Here is a 27,639-nt window from a genome sequence, read left to right on the forward strand (position 1 = left end):
CCACACCTAGTAATTCAATAACAAGTTTTAAATTGTTTTTTTAAAAACCTCCAGCGGCAACGAATATAATTAGTCGTGATGCTCGAGGCAGAGTACAAGGGGAATAGCATTAGCTCACGCTTTACCACGTTGCTATTTTTTCCCGATTTCTTCATAATATTATGGCGTTAGTGGTTCACGCTTGTCGAAAAGTGATTTTGTGTCAAGCCCTTGGTATTCGTAATTGCTTTTTGTCAGCAGTCAGCTGTTCTTATTCTGTCAATTTTATGACAATTGTCAAAACTACGGTGACTTGTTCATCGATCTCTAAATATTTTGTTTCTTAATTTTAAATTAAAACAAATACGAAATTTTTCAGCTAATGTTTGCAGATGGAAACTAGGAACTCTTCTTTTTAAAGAAATACGAAAAACAATTTTTTTTCTAATAAGCTAGCTGTGTAATGTCATATACTGAACTCGAACATGGCTATCAAGGATTGCGGCAAGCTACTCAACCACAATTCTATGTCGGCGATGACGGCAATCTCGTTCCGATAAGATCTCCCGTGAGTACTCAATGAAGCTCATTTTGATAGATATTTTGTATAGTTGTCGTAACCAAGCATAATCCTCACTTTAACTATTAAGACCCAACGGTTTGTGATGTGCTTGAGTCGCCGTGGACTCGTGTTGAATGTTTTTATTAATTTGATATTCTTGTTAATTAAGACTATCGAAATAAATTGTATTTACAACGGCAGTCTCTTAAACATTATAGCATAATTTGCTTTTACCTATTTTGGTCACTATTAATAAGGTAACATATGTACACTGGTAAATGAACATATTGTATGTAGAAGTTGAATAATACTAATCAGTATAAATAAAACGTAGATTGTACTTTGTAGTGGGGAGAACATATAAATGGACCTTGTGACAATGACAAGTCAAGTAACTTGTTAATTATGTCATATATTTGTTGGTTATCATACAAAATACAACCAATCATTTACAAGTCATGATAAGGAATCATTGTTTAAGTTGATAAAAGTGTTAGTTTGAAATGGAGTGGCAGTGGGTGAAAGACTGGTGGCGGCTAAAACACTGGAGAAATAAAGAAACAAAGGAGTCAAGTGATGATGACTTTTGTTGTTGTGATGAGTGTTTACCTGATGTGAGCTATTATTAGTTATCACAATTCTTATAATTAATGTTGAAAAGATTTCAGAGTTATTTATTTATTATTTTTATTATGTTAATTACAATTTGCATATCAAAAGTAGTCAAATCAGTCAAGGATACATATTGATAATATTAATAAAAAAGAAAAATTAAGGTTAATTAATAAACTTACTTCGACAATGTTTTAATGTATATTCAATCATAATAGATTTTTTACTTTTAAATTTGTATTTTATATATATATGTTAAGTGAGGTTGTTTTTTAATAAAATAAATTTGTTATACATATTAAATTTATATAAGAACTTTTAATTTACAATGGTGTATTTTTGTATCTTCATATGTTGACTGTATGAAACCATTACAATGCTTAAGTAAGTTATTGGACTGATGTTTTATATAAGATTACTCTAAAAATAAAACATGCCCCTTAGTCCATAACTTTAAAGTAACTAGTATACAATAATGATATAGAGGAAACTATTATTTTTTAGCTTTTATACTAGAAGAATACAAACTATAGTTAAAGTGTATCGTCTGAAGTTGTCTTAAAGAAAGTAAATTATAAAAATTCCAATTTTATCGTAATTGGTGTATAAAATTGATGTAATTTTGTTTGTTACCAATGATAAGTAAATTCATATATATGTGTGTATTAGTAATGAATTCTCATGGATTGTAATGTTATCTATATTTTTTTGTGTTAAGGGAGTCATTCGCAACACCAAATTTATATGTTGTGCTAGTCTTATTTTGAGGGTTGTTGTTACATTCAGTAGACTGTGATTGTTGGTATAAATTTATCTGTAGTGATGCGAGAAGTGTACACACTAAATTCCAGTGTAATATCTAAATATTTGTTATTAATCAATAGTATTCGCCTAATTGTTCACTTTATTACTGAGAAAGTAATCATTCCTGTTAGAAACAGTTTTGCTTGCTCAATCAATATATTAAACAACTTATTGTTACAGGGCGAGTTGGACCTGTGCGAGTCTTTAGATTCGAATGGCGATGGCTGTGGCAAGAAAGTGGTGGTCGGCGTCTGCGCCATGGCCAAGAAGTCGCAATCGAAGCCCATGAAGGAAATATTGACGCGGCTAGATGAATTCGAGTATATTAAAATGCTTGTGTTCCCAGAGGAGGTTATACTTAAGGTTCTGTGATTGTCTAACCATAAGTGAAACAATATAAGAAGGCGAACGACCAATTCTGCTCGCTTGGGAAAGAACGTTATCGTGTTAAAGCAACATGGCTCTAACTTGAATAAAATTAAGGAAAAAGTAATTTAAAACGAGAGGAAAGGAATAAAGGAAAGTTATGGCAAAAATAGTCATTGAACTTCATCGGAAATAGTATTACTTAATACATTTTAAATATCATTAACGCTTTAAGTAATTAATTTAAAAATCTTAGATGATAGAATTTATTACTATTAGTATGAACGGCACAAATATGGTCTTTCTCCTTTCAATTATTTACCTTTATTTAGTGTAACAAATTCTATTTGTATATAACCAATAATAGTTGCGTTTCGTTCCCAAAAATGAAAGTGCTCCTATTTTACCATGACTACTGCTTATAGAGGATAAATATGTTTTGTGCATTTTCTTATTATATAACTATTAATTAAAGACATCATATGGAACGTGGTGTAATGGATGCAGCTCCTTACAAAGATTTTGTAAAACAAAAAACTTGGCGATAAAAAAAAGCCGGAGAGTTTATTGAAGTTTTTCTCTTCCGTTGCCCTTGATTTGAGAACTGGCAGTGAATGTAAAATTAGAAGCATTTAATATGTATTTATTTATTGACGTTAATAAAACATTGTGTTAACTAAATGAAAACAATCTTTTGGGTTTGAATAGGTTTTAAATGTTAATATGTTTTATATTATAGAAACCAGTTGAAGAATGGCCTATTTGCGACTGTCTTATTTCATTTCATTCGAAAGGTTTTCCACTTGACAAAGCTATTCAGTATGAAAAGTTACGGAAACCCTATGTAATAAATAATCTTCATATGCAGTATGATATTCAAGTAAGTTTAGAAAATTTCATTCAAAAGACCTAAAGCCTCATAGCAATACCGTACAAATAATAGACTACAAAAACTATTGATATATCAATAGTTTTTGTAGTCTATATAGAATTACAATGGCGCTATAATCCTGCTTTTGGCCTCTTTCTGTATCTATTATGTCAGCCTATGTCAGTGTCCTCACAATATTTTCCTTCATTTGTTTTTAATTGTGCCCAGAGAAATTGGTGTCTGTTTACAGCTTACCCTAAAAAGTTATTATCTTTCGTTATACGCCCTTGATTTGAGAACTGGCAGTAAATGTAAAATTAGAAGCATTTAATGTATATTTCTTTTTTTGTCGTTCATAAGTGTACCTACATTATGTTACCTACGTGAATAAATGAATTTGAATTAAAGAGCAATACTGCTTTATACTGTAGCCGGGTATAAAAATAAATAATCATTGAGTTAATTAGTTTTAATTTCTATAAGTGACGTCATATTAGAATTTACACTTATATTTCAGCCTATTTTTGATTATCTAAGAAATTAGATAATTACTTTAAGTTAGAAACTTGAATAAGTTTATTTGGACATGGCGGTGTGTAAATTCTTACAAAAACCGTCTAAAATCAGGAGCAATATTATTTTCAACCCTAACTTAGATTATAATTTAATTAATTAACTTGATTGGTTCGGGCGAGCTTACGATTTCATACACACCGCCATTGTCCCGATATCGGCGCTGAATTTAGGGTCGCGTTTACACGATTTATAGCAATATAGTGTCTTGTATTGTGTTGTATTTTATGTTCAGGATCGTCGCAGAGTATATGCTATTTTAGAAAATGAAGGAATTGAAATTCCTAGGTATGCCGTCCTAGATAGAGATTCACCAGATCCTAAACGTAAGTTTTTAAACATAATTTTTAAAACAAATTTTTCTATACTATTTTTAAAATTATTCCTACAAATGAAGCAGTTGAATGATAATTTACTGTTTTAATAAGAGAGTCAAAACCGTTTGCAATATCCATTAGATTTTAGAACAACACTTATTGCGTCAACAGTAATTATTTAAGTACTTTTTTATACACATTACCAACATATTGTCTATGCTATGTTCCTACAAAACCCAAAGTGTGTATACTGTTTTTTTTTATAGTCATTATATAAAAATATTGGATATTATAAAATTTCCATCGTAATAAACTGGTTACTATACGCACAAATCAACTTGGCACCTGATTTAGCGATAATGACAATTGGCGAGGTGCCTCGTTAACTTCTGCGTCTACATACTGAAATGTAACAACTAAATACGTACATATTTCCTATAAACAATTCAATTGATTGTGTAGACCACGAGTTGGTGGAATCCGAGGATCACGTGGAAGTGAATGGTGTCGTGTTTAATAAGCCGTTCGTGGAAAAGCCAGTGTCGGCGGAAGACCACAATATTTACATTTACTACCCGACATCGGCTGGCGGCGGTAGCCAGCGACTGTTCAGAAAGGTATTTTATTGTTAATTAAAAATCTGATTTACCAATAATAATTAGTTTTAGTGCATAATTATTTTTGGATTAGGTACCTTGGTTGAAATATACACTTAAAGGAATTTAAGGCAGGTTTTGCACCACCATGTGGAACCAGCTGCCCACTGAAGTATTTATTTATTAACTCCTTTAGGATCCTTCAAGAAAACAGCGTACCAATTCTTATGGCCAGCATCGCTCTCGCGAGCCCTCTGGAATTAAGAATGTCTATGGGTATCATAACATCAGCCTTTAAAACGTCTAGGAACTATAGAACGGACGTTTTACCAATAACCCTGTATAAGTCACAATACATACAATGTTTTAGACGATTTCTTGTAAATTAGACAATTTTATCATCACAATACTGTATAAGAATTTATAAATGTTTTAGATTGGAAGTCGCAGTAGTATTTATTCGCCGGAATCTCGTGTGAGAAAGACTGGATCATTTATATATGAAGATTTTATGCCTACTGATGGTGAGTCAAATCACCAACATTATTTATTTATTTATATATTATAAATAGATAACATTTAGACGATGTACATAACCAAAACAGATTAGATTGATAAAAATATACGAACCACAAAACATATAGAAACGAATAAGTAGCCGAAGAAAGGAAGTAGAGGAAGAATTGTGTCCTGCGCTGCGATATAAGCAAACTTACCCCTACTCCCATGTTTAATGCTCAAGAAGTTTGCCGGTATCTGAACTATGCATAAGACACTTATAAAGTGCCTTTCTATTGGTTAATTTTCAAAATAGGTTGAAAGACCTAGATATTACCCTCTCAAACTTTCCTTTCCCTTCTTATAATCTTATATATAAAATTCTTGTGTCACGGGGTTAGTAACCGAACTCCTCCGAAACGGCTCGACCGATTCTCATGAAATTTTGTGTGCGTATTTGGTAGGTCTGAGAATCGAACAACATCTATTTTTCATCCCCCTAAATGTTAAGGGTGGTCCCTAAATTTTTTTATTTATTTTTTCGTTTTTATTTTTTTACGATACACCATACAAAAATACATGCAACCCTAAATTTTCACCCCTCTACAATCATCCCATATGTTTTTTTTTGTTAATTATAAACTTTAATTTTTTGGCACAAAAACAAGGCAAAACAACGTTTGCCGGGTCAGCTAGTTTTAGTATAGATTCATTAATTAAAAACAGATATTTATGTTAATTACAACTAATACTATGCGTACAAATAAAGTACTCTTAAAAAGCTAATATTATGATGAAGAATGTAGTATGACGTTGTAGGCACAGATGTTAAAGTATACACGGTAGGCCCGGATTATGCCCACGCCGAAGCGCGAAAGAGCCCCGCTCTGGATGGCAAAGTTGAACGCGATTCTGAGGGCAAAGAAATCCGATATCCAGTTATATTGTCCAATCAAGAGAAATTAATATCTAGGAAAGTCTGTTTGGCCTTTAAGCAGACGGTCTGCGGGTTCGACCTATTGAGGTAGGTTAGCAATAAAACTAAATTGTTACTTATATATCTATATGTCTATATTGTCTGTGAAAATCATGGCTTCTTTGAATAAAAAAAACAGTGGCGCTTCAATCTTTTTAGGTCTGGGAGTCTGATTTCTGTATCTGTTTCATGATTGTTTGTCAATCTAATTCTAATTAAACACACTATCTAGTTGTACCAATTCTTAAAAGGCTGGCCACGCTTTCGCGAGCCCTCTGGCATTGAGAGTGACCATGGGTGGCTGTATCTTTTAACATCAGGTGAGCCTCCAGCCCGTTTGCCCCCTGTTCTATAAAAAAAAAGAAATGGTGATCAGAGTCCCACGCTAATGCCACTAGGGCAACACTGCTTTAATACTTGCTTGTATTATTAAGTAAACAAGAGGTTTTTGGTTTTATGTGTTTGAACACGAGATGTCAACTGAAAGAAGATGCCTTAATATTTAAATATCGGTTATAGAATTGCCAGATAACGATACATTTTTCTATTGTCTTAATTTCTTTACCTACTGAGCAGCTACTAAAAGTTTTAATGCTTGACATTCGTTATATAAACAATACTAATAATATAATATAATTTTTTAAAGTGGAAATGATAGCGTTTCGCAATAACAAACTATTTTCAGCATTAATTCATCCATTCCTTGCCGATAGTTATGTTTAATATTATATATTAGTTTTCTGTTGTTTTCCTTGCCATGTTTGAGCTGTCTGTGTACTTAGTATTTAGCTTTGTTTAAAATAGATAGCGTGCCTAGAGTACAAAGGTAAGGCACGCAAAACATGAAAATATTTATTTTCATATAATTTAGCTGGAATATACTATTGTCTTTTATTAACATAACTTTTACACTATTAAAGAAAACACTTTTTTAACGGATTGAAGTTATATTGTACAGCTGTGATACTTTTTTGACATTCAACACCTTTTGTCTTCAGTCACCGTGACCACCCACGCTGTAAAGCAATCGGAAAAAAAAACGTCGGATAAATTTAAAATTATGTTTAAATAATTATAAGTTACAATACATAACTTCAATCCGTTAATAAAGTGTTTTCTTTAGCTGGAATAGTTGAAAAAATTAATTAATTACTTGCTAATGCCACTTAACAACGCTTTTTTGGGATTTACCTAAAATTCGCTTCATTCTCCCGTTTTCTTTGTCCAAAATCTTTTATCCAAACATCAATACGAAAGCCACATTTTATTCAAAGTAACATATTATAAGGCGTTTCTGAATGTTACTATTTTTTTTGTTTTGTTGGTATAAATAAAGACTTATGTAAACTTATTACTGTGTTTTTGTTAAAAAGAATAATTAAACTTAAAAGCTACTGATCATAATGGATAAGTTTTAGTAATACTCTTTACAGAGCCAATGGCAAATCGTTTGTTTGCGACGTAAACGGATTTTCTTTCGTGAAAAATTCAAATAAGTATTACGATGACTGCGCAAAAATTCTTGGGAATATGATATTAAGAGAATTGGCGCCAACATTGCATATACCCTGGTCGGTGCCTTTTCAACTTGACGATCCTCCAATAGTTCCTACGACTTTTGGAAAAATGATGGAATTACGATGTGTGGTAGCTGTTATAAGGCATGGAGATAGGACACCTAAGCAGAAGATGAAGGTCGAAGTTAGACATCCTAGGTTTGTGTGTTTCCTTTTATGCATGCGTCTCTAAAATTTCTAGTTGTTATTATTAAAGTATGTGTATTTTTATATGCTTTGCGCCTTAGACAGAAAAAATGCTTTCTTTGAAAAATGGATGCTAAATATAATTTAATTTAAAGGTAGTAATAAATTTAGAAGATTATCAATTATAACTTCTAGATAATATTTTCAATACCAAAAAAGCAATAAAATGTTATATAAGTTGAACTTACTTAATCTCTATAAGTTACTCTTTATAAGTTGAATAATAAAGTGGTTGTGTGGAAGAGATCGCTCGAAAGTGATAAGGCCGCCAGTTGCTCTCCTTTTGATTTGACTGTGTTCGATTTTTGTATTGTAATGTAACGAAGTGATAATAAATAAATAATAATCTACAGATTCTTTGAAATATTCGAAAAGTATGATGGCTTCAAACGCGGCCATGTGAAGCTAAAAAAGCCGAAGCAGTTACAAGAGATCCTTGATATTGCGCGTGCGTTGCTCGCTGATATTCACACACGTCACGCTGACCCGGAAATAGAGGAGAAGCAGGGAAAATTGGAACAGCTGAAGAGCGTGCTTGAAATGTGAGTAGATTTGGTCCTCAATTATGCCATCTCTTGCAGAATGTTCCCCTATGACTAATTTTAAATACGCCAATATTTGTTTGACAGGTTGTTTTGATATTAAACATTCAGTTAAATATATTCAGATAGTATAACTTTTCAATCTTGGAGTATTGCTTTTTAATATTTCACTTATAAAGATTGTATAGAATCGTGCGTTTTTAAGAGAAAACAATCTTGTATTATGTACCCTCTAAATGTACCCCCTAAATTTAAATCGGACGCTTATAGTATAAATTTGACAGATGACAGTTGACACACTAGTCAAGTGTTTCACGACAACTTTAAATTAATTTGTTAATAAATTATACTTGACTTAACATATAATTTATCTATACTTAAGTAGTTCCTTCTTGAAGCCGAACACACAAACAAACTCTTTAATTCATTATATTCATTTACGATGCCAAGATTAAAAAAATAAATCTTATCACACTGTTTTTGCATACACTTTTAATCTTATTATCTGATAATAATCACATCTAGGGTAAATATTTATCTATCACATAAAAGTGGCCTCTATTTCTTTAACAATATTATCACTTTCTATAAAAAGTACATTGAACAATTAGATGTTTATTAATCACCCTAATTTCAAAGCAATAAGGTGTTGCTGGTATTGTCAGGAATCGTGTTCCTTCTTCAATACCTTAGAATGGCATCAACTTCTGAACTTTATGTTCCTATATGATCTTTCGGCAAGGAAATATCTGGAGCAGACCAGCTGTCTCTACCATTTTCTTGGTTTCTTTCCACTGTCTTATTAGGTACAGTTTTGAGGACGATGAGTCTTTACATCACGTTCCGGTTTTTGAACGGCCACGTGATCTTAACCCTTCTGTGTTACAATAAAAAGTATCTCCATTTTCTCATCGGCTCTGAGCATTGTATGAGAGTATTCATTTTCGGCATATCGTAGACGGGCGATTCCATATGTGGAGTTTTGTCAAGATCAATGGATTGTTGCGCTTTGCAGTCCACGGTTATTTCAAGCCACATCACTGCATCTCAAAGGCATCAACCCTTTGCCTTTCTCGAGCCGAGATAGTTCAAATTTCTACACCATATATGAAGATAGAGAATACTAGGATCCTAGGCTACTAGGTAAAATGTCGTCGTTAAATCCTACTGTATACGACATTTTCCCAACACTATACATATTAAATTCCCCTTACAACTCTTTGAAAAATGTTATCCTTAGAAACAATTAATTAATCAAGCCGATTTTAACACATTCACTAAAACACGCAAAATATCTGTATATACTTCAGAGGTTATAAAAAGTCTTAGTAATACATAATTGAAGCTGACGATATTTTGTTTTAAGGTACGGTCATTTCTCGGGGATCAACCGCAAAGTCCAGATGAAGTACCAGCCTAGAGGCAGGCCTCGAGGCTCCTCTTCGGACGACGGTAACGCCCCCGCACCCGCTACATCCGCTACACCCGCTGACGGTCCGCATGCATACACTCCTGCTATAGATTTATTTGCATTTTAATTTAAGTTTTATTCAACCACTCAGAGAGCGTTCAATTATGTCTCTATCACTAAAATTGACCACTATGTGGTGCGAGTATCGGAAAGTCGAAAATATATATATTATATATATAACGTTGAACAAAAGGAAACACCCAACCCCCCCCCCCCCCCCCCTCCCACCAAAGTTGTTACATAATACTTAAACGCTCCCTTACGTGGTTCTGGGTGAAACGATTGTTTTGGGTTGATAGAGAAATCGAAGAAAGATTTATGTAACATATGTATGGCCCATTTATATTGACATATCATATTTTTTTGGTTTAGTAGAAACATACTCTTGAAGTTTCATAGTAAATAATCCTGTTAAATATAAAGGTAGATTTTTTACTTTACTTTTTTGCTTCTGTTTTATGTTCTGTAAGCGATTTTCATTCAATACGAGTGAATAGAAAGTCATACTTGCTTGAAAGAAATATCGTATGTAAACGAAAAATGCCTGTTTGGAATTATACTATAGTAGCTATGTTTTGTCCTATAAATAAACGTGACAAAACATTGTATAACTAATGAAGGTTTATAGTAATTCTGCTAATAAGTTCGGTGTATTAAAATTTAAATTATAAATTGATGTAAAAATATTGAGGAATCCTTGGAGATGTTGGACATGAGTTTTCGACAATACACATATACAAGTGCGAGTCATATTTAGTAGGTTGTGCTGGTGAACCATCGCTAGTGCTGATACTCAAATGGGGGGGAGAATTGACTCCCGCCGGAAGGATACAGGCGGAAGAACTAGGCCGGATGTTCCGGTGCATGTACCCGGGTGGACAGGGCAGACACATTCCGGGTGAGTAACTTTGGAACCCCGCTTTTGGGCACATGATATGTAATTGTTGGGATTGGACTCCTAGTGTATTCAGAAACTTCAATAAAAGCTATATTTGTCACGTAGGGAAGTCATATGCGTCATTCTTGATCGTCAATCAGATTTAAATCAAATTCAAACGTCTAACCATTCTTTCTGTATGAATTTTATCACATACAGGATGTCCCAAAAGTCAACGTCAAGTCGAAATTTTCTCATAGGTAATGCCACACCAGTTATCTATAAATTACAATATGGATCTTGGCATCATTGGTCTCTTTCATAGATTATTCTTGTGTCCTTTGTACTACTGTTGTTTCTAGTTCCTATGAAACGTTACAGAAATGGACAGTAAATCATATTAATGTTACTAACATATAAATTAGTTTATGCTATGCGATTGTTTGTACAACTTAGCCTATATTTCCGTCAAAATTCATGTCATATGCGATATGACGTGACAACGTTAGTAAATCAAAAAACTCCGGCTGTACGCACAAAAGCAGGACTCATTGTCCCGTTGCGCTCATTGTACGCTTACGGCGCATGTCTCTTTTCCATTCAATTGGCCTATGCGTTCGAGGATTCAATCCTTCTGTGTATCTGAAATAAACGGAAATAGTCGGGAATACACGAAAATACACGAATATAGACGAAAATTAACGAAAATACACGAATATAGACGAAAATAAACGGAAGTACTCAAAAATAAACGAAATTAACGAAAATAAATCTCACCATTCCCTCTTTATTGACTGGAACAAACACACCGCTTTTTTGTACTTGTTTAACCACTTTACATTTTAGCGCCATTAACTGTTCACAATGATCTGAGCTTAGATAAGTTGTAATTGAGTTTTGCATTGCCTGTGCATCTGTAAATACCTTATGTATACATGTAGCAGTGTAACTTGTAATTCTATAAAATTAAATAAGAAAACTTGAGAGGTGTCAAGGGACGCCCGGATGGAACGAAGTTCCTTTCGATTAATTTATATTTTACCCCTTTGTTAGTTAAGAACTTATATCTTGAACTGAGGGTTATATAGAGAAAAATAACAGAATAAACCTACAAAGTTTTTATTCCCGAAAACTTAACAGTCGATGGGGTAGCATAGATAAATGTGCCATGTTGGTATGTACTAAAAAGGTAGGCTACGCAACTAAGTTCGCCGGGGCACCTAGTATCCATACAACATAGTAAAATGTTATACATAAAATTATAAAAATATTCCATCAATGTTTTGTTATCACATTGTCACGTTAAACTATCGTCCGTAAACAAACTTTACAGACAACCATTTTTTTTTGTGGAACCCAACAGGCAAGAAGCTCACTAGATTTTAAATAAGTTACAATATTTTAATGTATAGGTGAGGCTGGTACGCAAGGCCTAGGTCTCCTTCGTCTCCACTCGACGTTTCGACACGATCTGAAAATATACGCGTCAGATGAGGGCAGGGTTCAGATGACGGCAGCGGCGTTCGCCAAGGGTCTGCTGGCGTTGGAAGGCGAGTTGACCCCGATACTCGTGCAGATGGTGAAGTCAGCGAACACCAATGGCCTTTTGGATAATGATTGCGATTCATCGAAAGTTCAGAATATGTGAGTGAAATGTTTATTCTTGTATAATATCAGGAGAGATCAAGAGGCAAGAACTGGCAAGTGGCGTAGCAACCTTGGGTGGCACTCGGTGCGGCAGTTGGTGGCGGCATCCTATTGAAAGTAAAAAGCAATAAATTTTATATGATAAAGGACGGATCATTGTTTAAAAGATGGCGAGTATGGGACGGGGAATCCCCAACGACAGAGTCAGGCTCTTTTGCGGGATTCCCCAAATTCTTCCTGTACTGTTTATCTATGTAATTGGTTTTGGCTTTGTGCATTGTCAAAGTGTTTTGTTTTATAATATATATTTTTTTTATATTACAAATAAAAAAATATTGGCATCTTTTAAATACTTTCTTAATATTTAGGGCCAAAGCCCGACTCCATGAAGCGATGCAAGCAGACCGCGAGTTCACCCCAGAAGACAGGGCTCGAATAAACCCATGTTCCTCACTAAGCATTAACGCTGCTATGGACTTCGTTAAGAATCCCGTAAGATGCTGTGCACACGTGCATACACTGATACAGCAGTTGGTGAGAATTGTTTTAACGAAGAAGGACGATCCTAAAACTAAAGGTATTTTATAGGTTTTTTTACGATCTAGCCTTACTTGTATGAATGTATGAATGATGCCTTTATTTCAAACAATCAAGTTCGTATATCTAATCTTATGAATTTACATATATTATATTACTACCGTTCTATATCGCCAAGTTTTGTGTGTTTTGTTTTAACTGGAGCAAATTAATCCCAAGGATCATTTAAATATTTGGATTCCAAATTTGAAAGTCTGGAAAAAGTTTTTATATGAGACTACATATGTATTTAAAACACCATTATAGAAATGGGAGCGTTCCAATTTTAAATTTTCCCTCCATAAAATTAAACATGGAAATTGTTGCCTGTTGAAAAATATGGTTTATTTACACAATACAATCACACAAATTGTCGTAAACCAAGAACACATTTACATAATATATAGTATATGTAACGGGAGCACTTTAAATTTCATCCAAATTGCTCCCGCTTTTTATATAAAATATAATGTAATGTAATGTCGGTTATAAAAAAAATACTATTTTAGTTTTACTTAGTTTTGTATATGATAAATGGTCTTAAAGTATATTCATACTCATATATGTATTAATTTATTTTAGACACAATACTATACCATGGCGAAACATGGGAGCTAATGGGACGAAGATGGGGCAAAATCGAAAAGGATTTTTGTACTAAACACAAATCTTTCGACATATCAAAAATCCCAGATATATACGACTGCATCAAGTACGATCTGCAACACAATCAGCACACTTTACAATTTGACCTGGCCGAAGAACTGTATATGTACGCGAAGTACTTGGCTGATATCGTTATACCACAGGTAAAAAATCTTGTAGCTCCACACCACAGTGTATATTAAAATTATATTTTTTTCTAAGGCAGTTTTTGCCCCTTACCCTAAATATGGTTCAAAAAATCATACCAATTTGTAAAAGTCCGGCAACGCATTTGATAGCTTTCTGGAAATGCCCATGGGCGGCATCACTTATCTTCAGGTGAGTTTCCTGTCCGTTTGCCCCGTGTTATTTATTTATATTTTACATAATTATGATATATTATTATATATAAAAACCTCAGTTGTATATTTTGATTGATTAAATAAATTCGATTGCAGGAATATGGCCTGACGATGCAAGAGAAGTTAACGATAAGCCAAGGTATCTGTACGCCCTTGTTGAAGAAGATTCGCGCAGATCTTCAGAGGAATATTGAGGAATCGGGTGAAGAGAATGTCAACAGGCTTAATCCAAGGTACGGAACAATTTCAGATGTATTTCCCACTCACGTTCAACGAGGCCGGCAATTCTTTCTGGCATTACTGAAGTGAATAAATAAAAGTAAATAAATGGCGCTTCTTTTTAGGTCTAGGCCTCAGATTTTTGTATCTGTTTCGTGGTCATTTGTTAATCTAGTAGTAGGTGATCAGCCTCCTGTGCCTGACGCACGCCGTCGACTTTTTGGGTCGAAGTCAAGCCGGTTTCCTCACGATGTTTTCTTTCACCGTTCGAGTTAATGTTAAATGCGCACATAGGAAGAAAGTCCATTTGTGCACAGCTGGGGATCGAACCTACGACCTCAGAGATAAGAGTCGCACGCTGAAGCCATCAGGCCAACACTGCCGTCGAAGTGAATAAATATAATGTCGAAAAAATGTGTAAAAAATTTTTTTTACACTTTTTTATTATTATTAAAGGCTTCTACCCTGGTCTATTAAGTCATCAGTCTTTTTAGCCTGCCCACTCTTCTATGCCCGGGTGATCCATTCAATTGTTGGAATTGAAAATTTAATTTATACTTGCAATAAAAAAACATTGATTTATACATCGCAAATGGATGTCAAAAACGTTTTTGATTTATGAAAGTTTTAGCGAAAAGTTTTGAATTTGAATCTTAGTTTCAAGTGTATAGGGGAGGCATACCTCGATAGAGGGATGTATAATGATATTATAATAAGAATTTATTGTAGGTACAGTCACGGCGTATCGAGTCCGGGTCGTCACGTGCGTACGCGTCTGTACTTCACGAGCGAGAGTCACGTGCACTCGCTCTTAACTGTACTGAGATTCGGGGGACTACTCGATGTAAGTATTCGACTATTATACATCGAAATATACTATTTTATAATTATATTTTATTAAACTTTTATCGTTTTGACATAGATAATAAGATAATTTTGCAAAAAAATCAGTAAATAAACTTTTGTAGTTGTTTATTTCTCATTACAATGTATTTTATTACATGAAAAACCTAATGTTTAAGTATTATTAGCCGTCCCAATTTCAGTCTACTATTTTCACTCTAAAATGCATCTTTAATGCCTTTTTGAATTTATTAAACGCGCTGATATAACAGTGTCATGTGAAATGCGAAATAGATATGAGGCATATATATATATATATAATAGGAGAATATAAATTATATTGATCACCGCCACAACGTATGTGTTATTTGTTGCACCGGCAAATCTTAAATCTATGTTCTACCATAAACCAAAAAACCTATCAAAATATAGTTTTTTTTGTGTAACCTCTGATGGTTTTAACAGATAGTGAAAGATGAGCAATGGCGTCGTGCGATGGAGTACGTGTCAATGGTGTCAGAACTCAACTACATGTCTCAGATTGTCGTCATGCTCTATGAGGACCCTACCAAGGACCCATGCTCTGAAGAGAGGTAAACTTTATTTTAATGTTTACCTTTCATAATTCCATTTATTTTCATACATTGTCATTGTGTCTATTTTTCGCTAAAGCTATAAATAATAAAGGCTTTGTAATTTTATTATTTGAATATTTGTTGGTAATGATTGCTTCTTAAATATTCATGCGTACGTTCAGCGGCTTATTTATTTTTGTCTTAATTTTAGATTTATTTTGTATTAATTGTATTACTTTCATAAACAACAATTTTCCTACAGTGTATGACAAAAACGTATAACGAAAATATCACTGTCTAACAAACGGTTTCTAGTATTATTGAATGTACTATGAGTAATTTTTTTTTAATTTTCCGTAAAAAAATAAAATCATCTAATCTATATCACAACATTTATTGACTGTATTTTTTTTATAGATTCCACGTGGAATTGCACTTCAGTCCAGGTGTGAATTGCTGCGTGCAAAAGAATCTTCCACCGGGACCTGGGTTTAGGCCACATTCGCGGAATCATTCCACGGCTAATAATGACGTATGTTTACATTATTATGAAGAACGTATCTTTATTAGAGCAGTGTCGCTATATTGCTTCTTTCTCTATTATCTGTTTCCTTATGAATAAATATTATTTACGTAATAATATTATGGAATATTGTATTTTACCAAGATTTTTTTGTGAACAGTCTTAGTTTAGTTAAGTGAATTTTTAAGCAGTGCATTTTTTTTCTATATTTTTCAAGTATACAAAAATTGTCTAAAATAATTTTAAAAAATTACAGCAGTTGTCCCCCGATTCCGTTAAATGTATCGAAGAAGAAGTGGAAGATGATCAGATGGCCAGTCAGGAGACATTGCAGCCTGTAAGTTTTCATTACTACAGCCATTAGATTTAAATATCAGACAGGCACCGATTGTAATTTTATTAATGATTAAAAATAAAAATTTATTTTACCACTCAAATGTATTGAATATATCTGATCTTAGCTGGGAGTCGAATATCCGGATATTTTAATAGTAAAAAATAATTAATAATAAAGGTTTTATTATAAATCCTCTGTTAAGCACTGCTGTATCATTTATCTTCATTAAAAGAGCCTATCGATATTTCAAAGACCGGCAACGCACTCGAACCCCTGTCAATGAGAGTTTTCTTGGGCGGCGGTATCATTTAAATTTTACTAACATAATAAGTATTACTCTACTAACAATATATGAACTAATATTGGAATTAAATTATTATTTTTTAACATCAGTTGTGCCTCCTTATTGTAAAATAAAAAAAAGTGGGGGGGGGGAGAAATTGTTTAGAGTGAAAAAATATTTATTTCAGATATATGCACTAATTTCCGTTTCAGTTTTTCACAAGACATTTTACAATTTCAGGATGTGATTGACGAATTGGACAACACGTTCTCGGGGACGAAGTGTTCCAAATCAAAATTGCGACCCTCCGACCCAATACCTATCTGGTAAAAAAATTTAATTCTCTAATCTTAATTCTGAAATTACCTACATAGTAATAATAATTAAAAATTGATAAAAGAAATCTGAAATATTAAAAAAAATTATGATACCTACTTTAAAAAGATTTAATTACCATAGTACATAGAATTAATAATTTAGAAGTGACTATTATAGAGAACAATATCTGTGTTGGGCTTCAGCGTGCGACTCTCGTCTCTGAGGTCGTAGGTTCGATTCCAGGCTGTGCACCAATGGACTTTCTTTCTATGTCCCCATTAACATTCGCATTCGTGAAGGAAAACGTCGTGAGGAAATCTGGATTATGTCACATAATTTAATGTTAATTATAGAAAAGAAATCTCGTCGTCTCGCTAAAACTCGAGAATGGCTGGAGCTATTTGGATTTGGATAATTATGTTCTCGTATTTGTATTAGTTTAGGTTCAAAGTCTGAAATGAAAGGTTTAAACACTTTGAGCTGGGAATTGAATACTTGGTGTCTTTTGACGTTTTAGAAATAAAAAATTGTCTTAGATATATAGCCTTAAAAATTTTGTTTTTCGTAGCTGTCTCTTTGGTCTGTTTAATTAAAATAATTAAAAAAATTATATATTACGTGGGAATTAATATATTTGCTGATATAAATGTGTACATAGAAAAGTGAAAAAGATAATTTGGCGAATGATATTACTTTTTAGTTACCTAAATAAGAATTTAAATTAACAATAAACCTTTTAGCAACCTACACTATACAGTGAGTGGTCACGAAGCGTCGTCTCTAGCGGCGCGCCTCAACGAAGAGTTGCGCTCGCGAAGTCATACACACCCTGATGACAGGGAACATGCACAGGTGCGTATAAATGGGTATTTAATAGCAATGCTTATCTTACTTTAGGTTTGAATAATATAGTGACATTTATGAAAACAATTTAAAAGAGATTGACAACGATTTCATTTTTTTTTAATTGAAAGACCATGGACACAAGGGCTTTTGGTCAGATATTTATTATATATAATAATAATAATCAATCAATAATCTGTGGAATATTTTAAAAGAGATTGTATTTCAATCAATAAGAGAAGATTTTTTCTACGTTTTGGTACGATAACTGACGGTACGGTGACTAAACTAATTCAATATACTAAATACAAAGTTGAAATGGCATAATTTATATTATAATGGTATAAAATTTTCTTTTGGATTTGTTATATGTTAGTCCTACAATTAAAAATTGTTATAGAGCGAAGAGAAAGAGACTAAAGAGGGCGAAGAGCCACAGCCGCGTGCGCGCAGCTACGACCAACAAAAACAACATGATAATGGTAACACTTCCGGCACAATTATTGGCAACACCGAATCCAATCCAATGCAAGCCTTCTAAATTACTATAACATATCTTAGCTTCACGTCTGTATGTGTCTATAAGGGTTTTTGAGACTTTTAGCCGTATCGTTCCTAGTTAACATTCATATAGGCAATATTTAAAAATCAATTATAATATTTATTTCGCCTTACTTGATATTTGATAAATAAATTTAAATTGGCATTTGACATGATTTTCTATTAGGGACTGTAGAAGCTATATATTTTTTAATTCTCTTAGGTATTAAAAATTCAAATTTCAAGAACCCGCCAAATCGTTTGTCTAAACAAGATGGCGTCGCACCCGTCCATATGATATAACCGCGTAAACAAACGTCAAGTTTTTACATGTTAATTGTCATTAACAAGTTGAAGCTATGGATTATTAAAAACTTATAATTATTAATACGTTTTATAGCCGTTTTACATTTTTTTAAAATAGGTTAAACTAAATTTTCATCGTTTCTAACGGTTAAGTCATTTAACTATGAGATAAACTACCTGGAAATTATGCAACCTTAATTTTCTTGCATTTTGATATACCTAGATTGGTCTATACCTATGTATATTATGATAATTTACAAAAAACACAATTCTGTCCTAACGGATGACCCTTTGAAAGTTCGTTATCATTTGAAAGTGGACACAGAATAGCATTACACTTAAGATATGTTATATAAAGGGCAATGTTTTGGATTCGGTGTTCATCGACTAACTAAAGTGTGGTAACTTTGTCCCAGTAGTGACAAGTCGACATAGGAGCAGTCCGATTAAATGTTTTTTACTAATAAACACTATTTAGTCTAGTAGGCTAAATTATCTCAGTTTAGGATCACTGATGAATTGAAATTGATTTTATACAGGTAAGTACATTTACAATATTTCATGTCATATAATCTACATATTTTATTTACAATTGAGTTTATTTTTGGTCTGGGTTCGAATTCTAGGGAAATGGAATCTATTTGCCCTACGGGTATTTACGCTAAAAATAGACCGGCGACGCACTCGGGAACCCTTTGATACTGATCGGGTATCACTTAACATCGGGTGAGAAGAGAATAGAACAGCTATAAAAAAAACACTTCACAGAAGTAAAATTACTTCTAAATAGAACTTCATCAGTCCTGGTGATGGCTTGCATGTCATGTAGATTCTTTCACACCATTTTAATGGCTTACATGAAGTCCATAGAATTAAGAAATGTCTACTAATAGAGCTCGTTACCGTTTGATGTTTGTATTTTTGTGGAAGTAGAAAGTTGGCTGCGGCGCTCATAGCTCACTCTGGCCGGCGATCTTGTGTGTTGCGTTGTCTCGGCGGCGCGTGAATACGAGTGTTTGACTGACCGCATGATCTAGTATTAACTCACTAATCTAGGTATAAATGTTATTCATGCTATTGATGTGGTTCGCGTGGAAGCAAAAGTTCTGTGTTTATTGATCAGTGATCGTCTTTTTTTTTATACAAAGTTGGGATATAAATATGTCTTTAGCGATCAGTGATCGTCTTTTGTTTTCATACAAAGTTGAGATATAAATATGTCTTTAGTGATCAGTGATCGTCTTTTGTTTTTATATAAAGTTGGGTTATAAATCGAGGGTTTTTTTTTGGTTTGTTGCAAATTGGAATCTAGTCGCTTTGCTAGTTCTGCGCCGACGTAAGTCAACACAGAAGTAGTGCTGCGATGTAGGGTCCAAGTTTGCCGGTCAATCGCTCGTTGCCACCGCGTCGGGCTACAGTTCTATCGTACTGCCACGCTTACGAGCACCTCTATTATGTATTATTATGTAGTTTATTTATTTATAAGCCCTGAATTTATTGTTGTTTTGACATCTCATTTTAACTTAAGGATTTTCCCTAGGAAACTATCGTCAAAACGGCAATTGATTCGCGGCATATCTATACAATACACTAATGTATACTATATCACTCCCCTAACCCGCTCGCATATCATTTAACCGCTCGTGCCCCGTCGCGTAACGCAGCCCCCGTAGTCCCCATACTTAGAGTGAGTCCCCCTCATTGCCCCCCTTCCCCCCCTTTCGGGCGCGTGGGGACGGGGCGCGTGGCCTCGTGGCCGGACTGTAGCGTGCGCGGCGCAGGGCGGCGTCAGCGGCACAGCATCGCCGGCCAGATGAGCTACCTCAAGATGTTGGGGCTGGCTAGAGGCAAGTTGGGAGGCGCCGCGGGGCTCTTCAGTACCGCGGTTATTTCGGGCTCCAGTTCAGCGCCTAATCTCCGAGTTATGATACCCTCAACTACGAGTAATAGTGAGTATTCTTCTTAATACTATAAGTTTACCTGCATATTTCGAAAAGAGGCCAGTATTCTAGGCTCTTTATAGACCAAATACACGAAGTACAGAAATTACGGCCAGGAATACTTTTGGTGTACTACAACACTTCTAGCTGCCGACTAGAAGTATTTCCGAACTGATTCTACTTAGGATCCTTCAAGAGGTTACCAGTTCTCGAAAAGCCGGCAACGCACTTGCGAGCCTTCTGGCAGACTCACATAGTCTCATTTAACATCAGATGAGCCTCCTGTCCGTTTGTCTTCTATTAGATAAAAAAAGACAGACATAATTTTGTGTGCTTGTTTAAATTTACATAATTTCAAAGTAAAAGTTACTATATTTAAGTATTGTATACTTCGATGTAAGAAATACAGTAGAATAATTAAATAACAAGCAGCTACTGACCGCCTTATCGATCAAATATCTAGTAAATTAAATATGGTTAGCGCAAGAATTGTAAAACTATAAACAAATATTTACAATGGAATAAAATAAACTATTAAAACATGTAGCCAATGAAAGATGGCATGAATCACGATAATTTTAGTTCGTACAAAAGTAGCGATGCAATATGTATACTACATATAATATCGATGTTTTTATATAGCGGCTCTGGAGGGTTTCGGGGGTGTGCCGGCTATTCGACCTTTGGAGACACTCCACAATGCGTTGTCTCTGCGGCAGTTGGACGATTTTCTTGAGAGACTCAGCGCAGCCCCGGTTCAGCCATTGACAAAACCCCCTGTTAAGCATTCGCCTACCAATAGTGAGATTTTGCATTATTTTATATTATACTTTAGTAACACTTTATAGTTTAAAAAAATATAATACTACAATAAAATGGAAATGGGATAGTACCTCGGTGTGGATACAACCTTCACCTATGTAAAGTTAACGTATGAAAGTCTTGAAATAAGTTTTATTAAAATTATAAATATTCATGATTATATCAATGATTCATCCAAGATTTCTTTAATATTTCCAAGGAGGTATAACATATTGATGTGATTACTACTTATGGGAGGGTAAATCGCTTCGTCGCGTAACGCGTTACGCCAGTCAGTCTTCTCTTACTCTCAGTCTTAGGCTGGGATAGGTAAGCTCCTCCTCTCTCACTCTTCTGCGGGTAAGAGCTGTATTTCGCACAAACGCTTTCCCTACACTCTTTCGTTGAATGAATGAAATTGATTTAAGGTTTAAACAAATTACTAGAATCTTTCTAACAAATTTTGTAGTTGTAGGTAGTTTTATTAATTATGTATTAAAGTTTATACATAGTACTAAATCTACATTATGTGTTACAAACTGTTTTATCTAAAATTTAGTTTACATAAATTTACAAGAAATACAATTGAAATATATACAAGTTAAAATAAAAAAAAATCAATAAAACCTTTAATGCATAAAATAAATAATAACCTAAGTTTTTCTCATGTTAAACAATTTCAATACTAAATAGTTGATCTTAGATTAGTTTAAGTTATCTCTTCTATCGGGCGTGCATTTTTTTAAAGGATGGAAAGTTCACAAAGCATGTGATTAAATCATAATTGTAATGCATTCTGCTCAAAGCCTTTCACGATTTACAAGCTGTAAACAATTTTTCTTCTATGTACTCGATATTTAACAATGGTTCGAATTGTCGTACATATTCAGTTAAAGTCAAGATTTCGTGGCGAAAATATCTCACACTAATATAGGTGTAGGTTGGAGTGGTCCATCTTCCTTGATGTCATCATCAGGAGAACTACCCAGTGCCTTGTCATCAGCCGGCCCCTCTTCACCCAACTCCAACTACGCCGGATCCGAAAACAAGAACAACGAAAGGTACGATGCATTCCACTGATTTGTAGGATAGAGATGAAGTGAAGATGCTCCAGTATTAAATTTTAAATTCAAGGAGAATTTGTGCTGGAAATAATATAAAGGCATTTTCACTTTGAACGTTATTTAACATTGAAATGAGTTTTTTAGATATAGACTTCTATCATTCTTCTTCGATTAAGTATGTATTCCGAAATGTTATAAATAATAATAATATGCCCATTTATATCCAATCTTTACAATTTTTTGGTGTGTTATATATATTGTTATCCTAACCCCTTTCAGTTGATTGACGTCAGACCATTGATGGGACCTCTTCCTGGGTTCCTCCAGTCTTTTCCATCCATGGCTTTCTTTCTCCATTCGCTTCCTGCTAACGCTTTTATTTCTTCCTATAAAGTGCCCTCTTCTACCCGTTGATCCTTTAGTTATCTTTTAAAAACCAAATAATGTATAACATTTGCTATTTGTATCTTAATGAAATATATTTCGGGAAACCTATTTAAGATGATCACTTCTTGTGTCATTAAATCTGCTAATATGCTTATTTTTGTCATTTTTTTGTTGTACATACATGACCTGAGTCGTTTGTTTTCACATTTTGCACATTGTGGGAGTTTAATGTGCTAACACCGCTTACGTACCATGATCTTATTTTTTTAATTTAATTCTATTTTAATGTAGCCATTTTAGGGGTAATTATAATAAATTTAAGAGTTTATACTAACAAATACTTGGCAAAATTTGTATTAAATGGCGTGTTATTAAATTATTAGCTAAACGTTCTAAGTAGCATTTAAATCGGGTCTAATAGTTTTGGATTTTATTTTTTTTCTTTATAATATTAGTATGGAAATGACATATACATGTGTATATTTTCAATATCAGTGTGTCAATTTTTTTTTATTTGGTTAGAAATTTCTGGTACTTTACCATTATTATTTCTTTTGGTGTTTTTTACTTACTATGGTTGCGTTGAAGAGATCGCTTTGCGATGCCGACTGCTCCTTGCATCCATATTATGTACATTGAAATAAATTAAATTAAACCCGTGCTTGTAAATAAACCATATCTTTCACACATGACAAAATAAAACAATTATTATGAAACTACTGAAAAATTATCATAAATCCTTATAAGATCATGGTACGACAGCAGAACACCTTCCCGTACGTTTGGGAAATGCATTTTAACATTCCAGTAGCAATTGGAGTAAAAATGTGCCAAACAAGCTCCCCCAGTGGGACGGCGAGGCGGCGACATTGTGCGAGCTGCGGCCCTACGCTCTCGGGGAACTCCTCCCAGGTATCACTTCCGCACACAATATACCTACTCACACACATAATATGCCTTGAGGATAATTTAAAATTCGTTAATAACCCAACAGTCACGAAAATTGTAATGAGACATGATTGTTTACAGTGGCTATTTGAGCTTCCTTCTAAGTCACACACGACACATTTGGACAGTCTAATACAGACAGACTAATATAGGCTTCTCGACAGTTACTTTAAGTGATAAACAAACATATTTAAATACACATAAAATAAAGTTTAAGATTCACATAACCCAATAAATATTTTTTAAAAGGTAGCAAATACGCCTACAGTTAAATATTTTCGTATCTTGTCTATAAGCAAAATATATTTATTTCAGCATGTTTCCTCTTATTAGACACTCTCAAAATTTCAGCGCAGCACAAAATCGTCGCTTCTCGATTATTAAATAACTTGCACGTGCACGAAATCATGAAGCATGGGATTTAATTTTGCATGGTTTAATCTAAATCTAGTTAACAATGTTATCTATGAAAGTTAATGTCAGCGTAGTGCGATTGCTTTGTCTATTAAAAACTCCGGAATCGCTAAATATTCCAAAACACTTATTCTTTAAGGAATATGTGGTATGAAATACAGATGAAAATAAAAGAAAGAAACAAAGATGGTATTTCTTAGCCATGCAGTACCTCGACTTGTATATTGAGGTATCACTGCATTTGTACCACATAATGCAACTCGCAACGTACTCGCGAGCCTTTGTGAATCCAGGTAACATCAGGTCTCTTGACCTCTAACTCATTTGCCTCAATAAAAAAACTATTTTCGTCAATTGTTATTTTTCGCAGTGGATAAGGACAAATATATTTTGAATAAAAGCCTTATTTTACAATGGAGGCATGAATGTTTTGTATTTAAATATAGGACCTAAGTATAGTTTTTAAGTGTTCAGAGTTTCCTATTTGAACAATAGATTTCCATTGTCCAGCATTGTATTTAGTAAAAATAGTATAGCCATACGCTATACTTTCATTCCGAATAGTTTTGATTTTGAAATACAGCGATACAGTCCTTTAGTTTGATAAAGAATTAAGCGTTAACCAAAATTAAGATTAAAAAATAATTAAAACTAAAAATTAACTAAAAACAAAGTAAAATTTGTGTGTAACATATTAGCTGTTGGATTTCTCATTCAAAAATTAATGAAAAGACATCGTACTTGTCAAAATCATAAGATGTTTATATTAGAAAGCGCAGGTTTATTCAGTAATGTATCCCTGTAACCTGGTTTGCATGTGGTTTAATTTTCCGAAGGTCATAAAGTCACGTCGTCTTCGCGGTGATGTGGTTTCACTGTGTTAAATAAGATTTTATCCTATTTATATTTTGAACTAATATTAATTAAAATATAGAGTGATTCGGGCAGGTTAGGTTTATTGTATTATGTTTTTCTCAATTGACTGAAATAAAAGATGTCTCCGATATTAAGACGTCTCAAAGCTTTACAAAATACAGGAAATCTACGCGGGCGGAGAATCGTTCGCTAGTGGCGAATCTACTGAAAAGACCTACTATAGCCAGAATTTGAATGCTCTAACATTGAACTTTTTTTTTTGTTAGTTGCTAGATGCAATAAGAGAATATGGAACGGACTATCTGTCTCTCTTATCGTATCGAGTTTTGAGGACGTTCAGTCTATTAGTTGAACGTTCCACCTGGTCGGTGTTCGACCCGACCTTTTGCTTTCTGTGTTACCAACTACGGTTTCAGTTTCTTCAAGATCCCGTCGCCTCTGCCTAGTATGGCGTAAATATTAATTAATTCGTATACGGAGTTGGGTCATGATAAGTATTGGGGCGCTGTGGATACTACAACGGTAACCCAGCTTACCCAACTTCAGGGAAAATGTATTTTCGTCGTGTAATCTTTTAAATAATAATTATCTGTGAATGGCGAAATGTAAGCTCTATGTGACATAGGGATTAAGATGGTATTTTTAACTGTTTGTTTATGTTATAGGTTCTTCTATTAGCGGCGATGTGACGCCCGTTTCTGCGAGTTCAGAACTCGAGTTCAATAGTAACGAGGCCACTGCCGGTTCACTCACCGATCACGATATTATGGTGGGTAAATGACCTGTGGGGTCCAAGTACCAATGGGGCAAGAGACATATATATATACAACTGTTCTGCACATATTTTTATTCGCAATGTACAAAATCTTAAGTTAAAAAAGTAAAATAAATCAATGGCTTTACAACCTTCTTAGGCCTCAGATTTCTGTATCTGCTTCATGAGCATTTGTTTATCTAATAGGCAAGTAAGCATCAGCATCTTGTGCCTGCCGCACGCCGTCGACTTATGAGTCTCAAGGCGAGTCGGTTTCGTCACAATGTTTTCCCTCACAGTTCTAGCGAATTTTAAATGCACACATAGAAATAAAGTCCATTGGTTCAGTGATGAGAATCGCGCTGAAGCCACTGAGCCAACACTGCTCAATGTCTTAAGTCTTAGTATCGATCACCACATTGTTAAACTGATACTGATAAATGGCGAAAACAATATCAAATTTTGAACTCCATACTTTTTTTAAATAGAAAGGATTACTTCGTTATGAAAATAATAAACAATGGTAAGGTTTAGAGTTTGTGTGACCTTTTATGGCGCTCGGTCAATGGCTTAATCTTAGTTACCATATACTCGTATTGTTTTACCGCATTGTTCGTCATTATTGGACGTTAGGACTTAAACATGCTCGGTTATTGGGTAATTTCTTTATAATCTTAAACCTAGGAGTGATATATTTTTATATAATTGTTTCATTGTATATGGATAAACTAATTTAAATTATTCTGGTACATCCCTAGTGTAGAAATAGAAAAATCCTTTCATTAAAATATGTTTCGTTCCCAGAGTGCAGAGGGTGAAGATGACGAAGAGACACTAGCAGCGGATCCATGTTGTTCCCCTGTAATGATAATACGTAATGATTTGAGCCCAATATGCACAAGGAACACCCTCAAACCGACAAAAACTAACTTAGTGTCATATAATCTAACTCCACAACAGACAGAAGCCTTCTTTAAAGATCTTCCCTGCAGCAGCAAAAACTTCAACAAAGACGAAACAAAGAAATGTTCAAAGGAACGGCTGAAGTTCTACAAAAACTTAGATTCACTAAACATACAAAGAGATTTAGGAAACTTAGAAAGCGAAGTTAGCACTAATAGAAGATATAGTGACAGTAGTGCCCAAAAGAGCACAGCTGTATCTGGAAGTAGATTCACTACAACGCTTGTGTCTGAAGATTGTTTGAGAGCTAGCGCTTCTGGTGAGAGCAAATCAAATAATAATATAGCCAATACGGTACACGTACCTATTCTAACGCCATTAGTGACTAAAGCTAAGAATGTTAATGTTAAACCTGGTTTTAATTTATGTAATAATTAGATCCTTTATTTCTTAATCACTAATATTCCTATGCACAAACTGACATGAATGTTAATAGAGGCTATAAATTTTCAGATAGTGAACAACTTGCTGATTGAATGGATATTTATAAAATGCAGGCTACATTTGTTACCCCTTCACTGGCTATTTGTAGTTTCTAGATAATTAGTGATATTTACAAAATAGTTTGTAATAAGTTGTATTATTTAATATACAATACTTGAGAATTCAAATTTAGTTTTATTTAGTATCTGCTTCTGGTCTAGAAAAAAATTGTTACCTGTTTTGAA

General features: G+C 34.0%; 1 protein-coding gene across 16 annotated transcripts; it reads left to right on the forward strand.

The window, feature by feature from the left end:
- Positions 1–279: 279 nt before the first annotated feature.
- On the forward strand, positions 280–27,582 carry LOC110996893 (inositol hexakisphosphate and diphosphoinositol-pentakisphosphate kinase). 16 transcript variants are annotated; one of them, XM_045630181.1, is made up of 29 exons: positions 911–1,155; positions 2,138–2,320; positions 3,063–3,203; positions 4,003–4,093; positions 4,547–4,701; positions 5,117–5,204; positions 5,998–6,202; positions 7,588–7,869; positions 8,271–8,459; positions 9,826–9,953; positions 10,688–10,828; positions 12,220–12,451; positions 12,823–13,031; positions 13,613–13,839; positions 14,134–14,270; positions 14,986–15,100; positions 15,565–15,692; positions 16,092–16,206; positions 16,454–16,534; positions 17,058–17,143; positions 17,876–17,987; positions 18,379–18,460; positions 20,489–20,773; positions 21,407–21,565; positions 22,500–22,626; positions 23,825–23,928; positions 25,920–26,023; positions 26,813–27,230; positions 27,425–27,582. In XM_045630181.1, exons 1-29 carry the CDS (start codon positions 1,045–1,047, stop codon positions 27,445–27,447), a joined length of 4,458 nt encoding a protein of 1,485 aa, XP_045486137.1. In that variant the 5' UTR covers positions 911–1,044; the 3' UTR covers positions 27,448–27,582. The 16 variants fall into 16 exon arrangements, 14 of the variants coding, with proteins under 14 accessions (XP_045486133.1, XP_045486140.1, XP_045486142.1 ...); XM_045630177.1 differs by lacking the exon at positions 911–1,155 and adding an exon at positions 280–547 and having other exon boundaries at positions 26,813–27,582; XM_045630184.1 differs by lacking the exon at positions 911–1,155 and adding an exon at positions 280–547 and having other exon boundaries at positions 16,457–16,534; positions 26,813–27,582.
- Positions 27,583–27,639: the final 57 nt, after the last annotated feature.

Source organism: Pieris rapae, chromosome 11 (assembly GCF_905147795.1).
Source record: "Pieris rapae chromosome 11, ilPieRapa1.1, whole genome shotgun sequence".
NCBI classification, from domain to species: Eukaryota; Metazoa; Arthropoda; class Insecta; order Lepidoptera; family Pieridae; genus Pieris; species Pieris rapae.